The 9,265-nt window shown below is 44.3% G+C and overlaps 1 protein-coding gene across 1 annotated transcript; it reads right to left on the bottom strand.

Annotated features, from left to right (window-relative positions):
- Nucleotides 1–4,011: 4,011 nt before the first annotated feature.
- On the bottom strand, nucleotides 4,012–8,836 carry LOC124672068. The gene is made up of 8 exons (XM_047208359.1): nucleotides 8,745–8,836; nucleotides 8,485–8,631; nucleotides 8,334–8,402; nucleotides 8,178–8,243; nucleotides 7,983–8,066; nucleotides 7,676–7,897; nucleotides 4,672–4,754; nucleotides 4,012–4,354 (listed from the first exon to the last, which is right to left on the bottom strand). The coding sequence occupies exons 2-8, from the start codon at nucleotides 8,626–8,628 to the stop codon at nucleotides 4,012–4,014; spliced, it is 1,011 nt and encodes a 336-aa protein (XP_047064315.1). The 5' UTR covers nucleotides 8,629–8,631; nucleotides 8,745–8,836.
- Nucleotides 8,837–9,265: the final 429 nt, after the last annotated feature.

Raw genomic sequence — 9,265 nt, 5'->3', positions numbered from 1 at the left:
AGCTCTCTATTCTCATAGGGGCATTCGGCAATGAAGTGGCGCTTGTCATCACAATTGTAGCATGATCTTGTCTTTGGACCAAAGCTAGTGAACCCACTTTTGTTGTTCCTCTTGATGTTGTCTTCCTTGGCCTTGGAGGGATCAACCCAAAAGGATTTTGCATGGAAGGCCATGTGATCATGGTAGTGGCATTGCAAATCTTCCGGATAGGTCATACTCCAAGATGCCCTATAAGATTCTTGAGGAATCACTTCTTCAACGGAGTTGACCACCAAGGCAAGGTTGGAACCTTTTGCCATCCCAAGAGCACGATTGCGAGAATCATGAGAGGTTTCCTCAAGCACCTTGAGAGCTTGCAACTCGTGCACGACTTGTTGAGAGGTGAGAGAGGAATAGCATTCCCTTCCCACAAGAGTCTTGACATCAATGGGTACAAATGGCATCATGCATTCAATGTACTTCTCCTTGATCCAAGAATCATTGATGTGGGTGGCACCAATAAGCCGGAAGGCATCGGCAACGGTGAGAAGTCTTCCATACATGTCTTCATGATCTTCATCCGGTAGCCTCATGAACCCTTCGGCTTTATTCTTGAGAGCATTATACTTGTTCCTCCTTGTGCTCTCACTTCCAATGCAACTAGCGGTCAAACCATCCCAAGCTTCCTTGGCGGTGGTGTAGTTCCGGACATGATGCAATTCCTTTGTCCCCACACTAGTTTGAATCATGTGCAAGGCGGTGTTGTTGAGTTGACTATCAACCGCTTCTCTTCTAGTCAACTTGTCGGGGTTGTATGGCTTGAAGCCCTCCATGATGATTCTCCATAATTCATTGGAGGCACTACAAACATGAGAGCGGAACTCAAATCACCAAGTATCGAAATTATCAATAGAAAACTTAGGTGGGTCGCCCCGAATGTTCAAATGAGGATGAGGAACTGGTATATCGGGTGATTGGAAAGGTGGAGGTACTCGATTGTAGCTCTCACTTTCACTAGTTCCCTTGGGAGATGCAATGGGGGATTTGATAGTGTTTAAGTTATCACCTTCCACGGGTTTGGTAGATGAGGGTAAGTCCGAAGCCTCTCCCTCATCTAACGCACCCGTGTCTTTTACCTCTACACTAGGAGCCTTGGGAAGGGCCGGAGCCAAAAGCTCGGCAATCATCTTTTCCATGCTTTCCATTTGGGCTTCCACGGAGGACTTCAACGAATTGAAGTCTTCCACGGAGACCATCTTGGCGGCCCCTTCCGAGGACTCCTCGTCCGGCATACTCTTAGGCGGTTAAGCCCGAAATAAGAGCCGAGGCTCTGATACCAATTGAAAGGATCGTATGCCGCACCTAGAGGGGGGTGAATAGGTGCTAACCAATTTTTAGTTCTTTTTCAATTTAGGCTTGACACAAAAAGTAAATTCTCTAGATATGCAACTAAGTGAATTTACCTATATGACAAGGCTAACAACTAGGCAAGATATATCTAAGCAATATAGAGATAGAATAGGATAGAGGTAACCGAGAGTGGAGCACGCGATGACACGGAGATGATTCCCGTAGTTCCCTTCCTTTGCAAGAAGGTACGTCTACGTTTGGAGGAGTGTGGTTGCTACGAAAGCCAAACCAACAGCCACGAAGGCTTCACTCAGATCTCCGGTGAGCAACGCCACGAAGGCCTAGCCCACTTCCACTAAGGGATTTCCTCGAGGTGGAAACCGGGCCTTTACAAGGTTCTTGGGGCACACATCCACAACCAAATTGGAGGCTCCCAAATCTGTTACAACACAACAATCAACAACAATACATCAACACAAATCAACTAGGGAACCAAATAGGAACACTAGCATGAGATCCCTCAAACAAGAGAGGGGAAATGAAGAACGCTTCGGTGAGGATGTAGATCGGTGTCTTCTCCTTCGAATCTCCAAAGATCAAGAGCTTTGGTTGGGGGAGGAAGGAGATCTTGCAAATCTTGTGTTCTTGAGGTGGCTCTAATGGTGATGAAGCTTGGCAGATTTTTCTTGCAATGATTGAGCAACTTGTCCCTTTGGAGGAGAAAGCTATTTATATGGGTGGAGCTTTCAGATCTGACCGTTGGGGACGAATTCCACTTACACCGGAAGTTCCGGCCAGGATGGCCGGAAGTTCCGGCTTCCACCGGAAGTACCGACCACTCGGGCCGGAACTTCCGCCCTTGATAAAATACCTGCAAAGCAAAAGAAGGGGCGGAACTTGGGCGGAACTTCCGGTGGCCAGAAGTTCCGGCCAAGTTTCGGCCAAGTTCCAGAAACTTGCGAGAACCTTACTGGACATTACTGAGCCACAAACTCGGAATTCCGGAACTTGCCCGGAAGTTGGGCGGAAGTTCCGCTGGCCGGAACTTCCGGCCAACTCCACCGGAACTTCCGGTCCTGAAGAGAAAACTGAGCACAGACGGCGCTGAGAAGCTTCTGCTGAAAATGTCAGGCCGGAACTTCCGCCAGATTAGGCTGGAACTTCCGCCAGATCCAGAAAACCTGCAGAACTTCAGAACAGCTAAACCAATACACCGATCCAACATAATTTTTGATAGCTTGTACCTGTCTACATCAACACACATAAAAATATACATAGTGTTGACGTCAAACACACAAAACCCAAAAGGGCGGGAAATGTTCTTTCACTACCGTGATCATGCACACACCCAAGCAAGAATTCCAAGTTCTTGACTCATTATTTCCATTAAGTGTGACCATAGACACTGTCAGGGCTCTGCACTTGTTTCTTCTACTACATATTGTCTTCAAATTGCATGCGTACAGAAACATCTAATTATCTATATTTGCATAGAGACAACAAATTTCTGCTGACATCCAAGAGTACAACAAATCTACATCTGGATTTTTCCCTGATGTGATATCTTGGAATATAAAATCATACGATATGCCGCAGCAAACAGATGGGTCAGTACATGCAAACTACAACTAAATACATATTACACTACTATTGCATGTACTAACTCAATGAACCGAATTAATTGTGCAGCAATTCATGTGGCTTATTTGTTCTTCAATGCATGGAACATTGGGATGGAGATAAATGGAATAAAGAAATATCACAGGTACTGATATTCTACATGGTGACCAAACACCTTTGTTCCGTGGTACATAAAATGAATAACCGATGCCTATTGTTTGCAGGAGATGATAAACGGATCAAGGAACCTCATTAACGCACAGATAGTTCTAGCAACTTCAAATCTGTTAGAGACGGTGAAAACGAAGGTTGTCCGGATCTCCAAGAGATTTACTAAGTAGATAAAGCAGCAGTGATCATAGGTTGGGTTTTAGTCCCGTAGAAGGTTTCCCAGCTTGTGTCAATCTCGGCTTCTGTGAATCTATATGTATGACATTTAAGTACGGTTGGCAAGTACTGTGATTGTGTGATTTTAAGTATTCATCTATATATTAAGCTACTAGTGTGATTGATCTACTAGTGTGATTGATCTATATATTAAGCTACTAGTGTGACACAAAAAAGTATGTTACCAAAATTTCAACAGCACTTATATGACAAATATGCATCAACCATAGTAGCATCGACAGACCATCTGTAATGCAGCCCGGCCTTGCGCCCCAGCACTCGTCCGATGGATCCGTTTCACATAAAAGTATGTTACCAAAATTTCAACAACGACATAACTTTAAAACGAGAAAATTACAAAAACCCACCACAATTGTGGCTAGGGTTTCAAAAAACCACCATCTTTCATATTTTTGACACACTAGCTATTGTAATGTACATACTGCTACATATTCAATCCATTATAACACATTGGCAAATAATGTAGCTACTAAACCATGCATTTCATAAGGAGTAACCAACACAACAGTTATTTCATACAACAACACTTAGTACTTGGTCCACACAGGAGATCTCTCCACACAGTGATACAACATACATAGTACTTGGTTCAGTTACACAAATCTCAGAGATAGAACATCTACTACATTTATTACATCAACATAGTGGCATGCTTCACTCCCAACTTGCACAAATCTCTTGTATGGCCTTCATCTTCTTCTGGTTTCTATCTCTAATATTGAAGAGATCTGCAACGTAATACTCCAGCTTCTTCTTCTCCTCCTTTAGAGTGGCAATCTGCAGCTCTGCCTTCTCCCTCATAACCTTCTCAAGTTCAGCAGCAGATTTTGCAACCATTGCTTCTTGCTCACTACTCAGGCTACCAAGTTGTTTATGCAGTTCAAGGTTTTTCTTTTCCAGCTCCCTCTTCTCAAGCACTAGCTGGTAATTGGCGGTAGCATACTCTACATTACCGAGAGATTCTGGTTTCCTTTTCCTCCTCAAATGAATGCCACAACTGGAGCAATGCATGTTTCAGAGATTGTGGCCACTCCTGATCCACCCAAAATACTGTCTCACAAATATTTTCCTGAAAATTATTTTTATTCCAAAATTTAGTACAAGTGTTGATGAAACAATGTGGCTCAAAACTATGGTGCTAAATATGACACAAGGTTTTCTATTGCTACATCCATCCACAACACAAGAACTGTCACAACATTTTCTCAATGCACAAGGATTTCTAAATGCACAAGATATTGAAGAGATGTTCCTACCTTGCATCCACAGCCCAAGAACCTCCGGCCCGTGTTCGTCCCCTCGAATGCCACATACTTATGGCACGGCAAGTGATGGTGGCAGCGCTCCGGCCCAACATGAACACCGGCGTAATCCGGGTCATACATGGTCTCTGGGACCTAAATCACAAGATAAAATGCAACCAATTCGAATACAACAGAGTAAATCAACTAATTCCCAAATTTTACCAAACCCTAACCCTAGCTCAACACGTACCCGAGACGTTGGGCTCAGATCGGCCCCATGTGCGAACTCAGAGAGCAGACTGTCTTGGCTGCTGCTCTCACCGTCGTTCCACGATGGCATGGCGGCGGCGGCGTTCCTGCGGCGGCGGACGTGCGACGGCGGCGGACGGGAGAAGGGGAGAAAACAACAGACCGACCCAACGCACGGGCCGGCCGGGTCGTTTTGACCTGTCTCCGTTAACGGCCGTTAACGGCGACACTTGCCACGTCAGCTTGACTATGGACCCCACCTGTCAATTTGATGCTTAACCCGCTAAACCGAGCTCATTTCGCGAAGTGGTGGGTATCTGTCACGCTGTTAGATCAAACTGGTGGTTTTCTGTCAAAAATATGAAAGGCGGTGGTTTTTTGAAACCCTAGCCGCAATTGTGCTGGGTTTTTGTAATTATCTCCTTTAAAACCCATGTCACCATTCCAACTCCACCTTCATATAACAGATCTTTAAATAACATAACTTTAAAACCATGGTCTGCCAACAATTTGTATGCATCAAAATTGTGAAATATCATCGACATCAATTAATGTAGTAATAGCACCATCAAAATATCAGTATCATCAAATTTTTTCAAATACAGCACATAATGAGCAATGACTACAGCTTCATATAGCCAATGACTACATAACACATATCGGCATGCCAACTGAAGCTTCATAATGTCGTGCCAAGTTCGTCCTTCAAAATAAGTCATTCATCATCCTAACCTCCAAACATATGCGCAACATGCCTGCAATTAACAAAACAGATGATAAAGTAAATAACTAAAGTTTAAAAGGATGCATAAATAATTGATCGGCAGCAAAAATTTATACTCACCTAGGATTCAGGTCACACTTCAAGCTACGTTTGGTGTGTCCAGCCTTTTTGCATCTGCTACATCGAATCCCCCTACCCCGCTCGTCATACGATAATGGCCTTCCATTCATTGTCACGGGTCCTTGTCCATCATCTCTACGCTTTCGTTTCTTAGGCGCACCTCGAGCAGCAACTTGAGCAGGGTCACCCAATTCATTTACATTAGTATTCAGCGAGTTTGTGGGACGGTTGGGTACATTATCATACTCCATCTTGTTTGAAATAATGTCGGCATAAAATGCCTTGGTCCGCTCGAACAACGAGTGGATCTTTGTATGCAACTTGCAATGCTTCAGCTTGTAACACATTCAACTCCGTAAATCTTTGTCGCTCCTCCGCTACGGGAAAACCCCAATCATATAGATCGCTCGTGCGCCTCGCTAGCAAGCCACCCCTAGCTTGTTTAGAGAATCGCAGAAGAACTAAACAACCCGGTATTTCATCCAAATCCAGCACATCAAGTACATGCAGAATATGCTTGCAAGGAAGTCCCCTCCGGATCATCCTTCGACAGCTGCACTCTACTAATTTATCCGAGTTGGCCGGTTTATAATCAACATAAAACTTTGCATGCTTTCTCTTTTTCCAAGCAACAACAAACCGCATCTCACCTTCGTTCCCTTATACCGATCTATAACCTCAATGCCTTCTATTTTATATATCTCTTGCTGCAATATATAAAAGTTTGCCGAAGTGAATACCTTTGCAGCAGCTCTCTCAATTCTCCTCAAATTGGTTACTGGTACAGGTGATGTCTGTGAACTGATGCAGTCATCTTTTGCCTCCGTCTCTCTAATGCGCACTATAGCATTCTCGTAGTGCAAAATCAAATCCACTAGTGTCATACCGTAGTCTAGGTGTAGGTGAAGACATGAGTTAAGACTTTCACTTCGCTGATTGCTTTTCATACCAAGCCAGAACCCCTCAGATAGGTACGCCGCTGCCCATAATCTCCTCTTCTTGTACATTCTTTTCAGCCACGTTTGTGTTTTCTCCGTCTGCCATTTCTGGATAAAAGCGTGCCATCTTTCCTCGAATATATCCGGTGTGGTCGTGTAATACAACGAGCCCGAAACTCACTCAACGACTTGAAACTTAGGTGCCGAGCCATGTTCTTTTCAATGTGCCATGAACAAATACGGTGCGACTGCTCCGGAAACACACTTCGAATAGCTCTAATCATCACACTATCGGCATCGGTGATTATTGACTTGGGTTTCTGCTGCAACATAGCTTTCAAAAAAGTCTTCAGTAACCATACATACGTGCGTTCCTTCTCATCTGATAAGATGGCACACGCAAAAACTATCGTCCTCCGGTGATTGTTAATTCCAACAAACGGAACAAATGGCATACCATATCGGTTCATCTTATATGTACTATCGAACACAAGTACGTCTCCATAATCATTGTAATCTCTGCGGGACCGAGCATCACACCGGAACAAGCTTTTCAAACGACCTTTACTATCAACGTCGTACTCAAAAAAAAAATCAGCAAACTTCTTCCTCCGGTTCTCCATCATGGCAATGGCTGAGCTAGCATCACCACCTGCAAGTAACTTTCTCTTCTCCCTGCAGCACATGTTGTACAAGTCCTTCCTCGTAAACCCAACGAGTGGTGTACCGACCATACTTGCTGAGGAAGGTATCCATGATCACATGCTTCCTAACCCCAGCTGCTGCCAATGCTAATATCTCCGCTTTACGGAAATCTTTTATCCTCCTATGTGACCATAAAAATGGGCTCTCGCTCGGTTCCGCACACTTATGACTCGTGCTTGTAAACAAATTTTGCAACTCGCCAAACCCCCGAACCTCTATCAAGCTTCACATCCAACTCCGCTTTACAATTGCAACGTGACAAAGGTCTCAACCTACGAGTGCGGTTGTCCATAGTCGAAACTTCGTCGTTACGTTTTCCTTCCCGAGAACACACAAACCGCCTTCACGCGAACTATTTTGTTAGCACCCTTAGTCTCTTTGAACTTGAACTTTCTTACACTGAATCCCTCTTGTCGAGCATATCCATTATAAAAAGTATAAGCAGCTGCCTCAGACACAAATGTCTTCTCCATTACTTCCCAGTAAAACTTTCTCTTATCTTCTGTATCACTCTCATCTTCATCCTCTGATCCATTCTTTTTCTTACCAACTGATTTCACCTGCATGCACAATTGGATAACATTTAAAACATTTTTTTAACGCCATGGCCGCGAGTCATACAACGAATAAATTCATAAATCTTACATGTCTTCTTCTAACAGGTTCTTCTATAGTCTCCAAGTCTGAATCACCGTAATAGTCGTAAGAAGAATTATCGCCAACTAAGACCTGACCAAACAAGAAATATTAACGGCCATGTCACGACTATATAAAATGCATTGTTCAGTTATTAAATATAAATTAAACATACATATCACCTAATAAAATTAAAATGCATACCTCATCAACAAAACCACAGTCCAATCTCTCGTCATCAGTTGGCTCCTCCACAACATCACTCTGAATCTAATGCATTTTAAACCATGTCAACATCAATTCACATTATCAGACATTCCATATTTTTATGCAATCACACAATTATTACTACAAACTCACATTATCAGTGTCAACATCTTCTTCTTGCTCTACATTATCATCTTCTACATCAACACCATCTGCATCCATCTATTAGCAAAAATAAGCACAATCAGTATTTAACTACTTACATGCAAGTACTAAATAAAACTAGTAGTTCCGTTTCACTCACACTTTCGTCGACATCATCGTCTCCACAACTTTGTTCATCTTCAGGAGGTGCATTATCGTTGGCAGACGAAATATTGAATTCCTCTTCATCTGTATTTCCGCTTTCGTACTCCATTGAACTTGCACTCAAATCTGAAACGTCCATCGCCTGTTCAAAGTAACAACCAAAATAAGCACATCTAAAAAAAGGAGCTCCAAACCCAAACCCTAACATCAACCAAATCATGAACATGCAATTACTTTTTACAATCAATTACCTACCACGAACCAACAATGATCCGCCAAACCCTAACGCCGCCTGTAGCAGCAGGAACAACCCGCGTGCGATCCTTGCCCAGCCTCCTCGTCGCCGGATCCACCTCCCGCCTCCACGTCCGACCTTGCCCAGCCTCCTCGTCTCAGGATCCGCTTCCCGCCTCCACGTCCGACCTTGCCCCAGACTCCTCGTCGCCGGATCCGCCTCCCGCCTCCACGTCCGACCTTGCCCAGACTCCTCGTCGCCGTGCGCTACGCCTTGCCGCCCCAACGTCGTCCTCCCTGCCGTCTCCCTCCCGATGGACAGAACCTTCCAAACCCTAACGAGGACGAGCTATGGCGCACACGAACGAAACCGCTACGCCTTGCCGTTCCCAACGTCGTCGTCCCTGCCGTCTCCCTCCCGATAGAACCTTCCAAACCCTAAGGAGAACCGGACAATGGCGCACACGCAAGGATTCAAATATTTTCCCCGTAACCACCGCCTATCGCCGGCATCAACTCCACCTGATCGACGTAATTTTCGG

This window comes from Lolium rigidum, chromosome 7, assembly GCF_022539505.1.
Source record: "Lolium rigidum isolate FL_2022 chromosome 7, APGP_CSIRO_Lrig_0.1, whole genome shotgun sequence".
Lineage (NCBI taxonomy): Eukaryota > Viridiplantae > Streptophyta > Magnoliopsida > Poales > Poaceae > Lolium > Lolium rigidum.
This window is presented reverse-complemented; position numbering and strand designations above follow the sequence as displayed.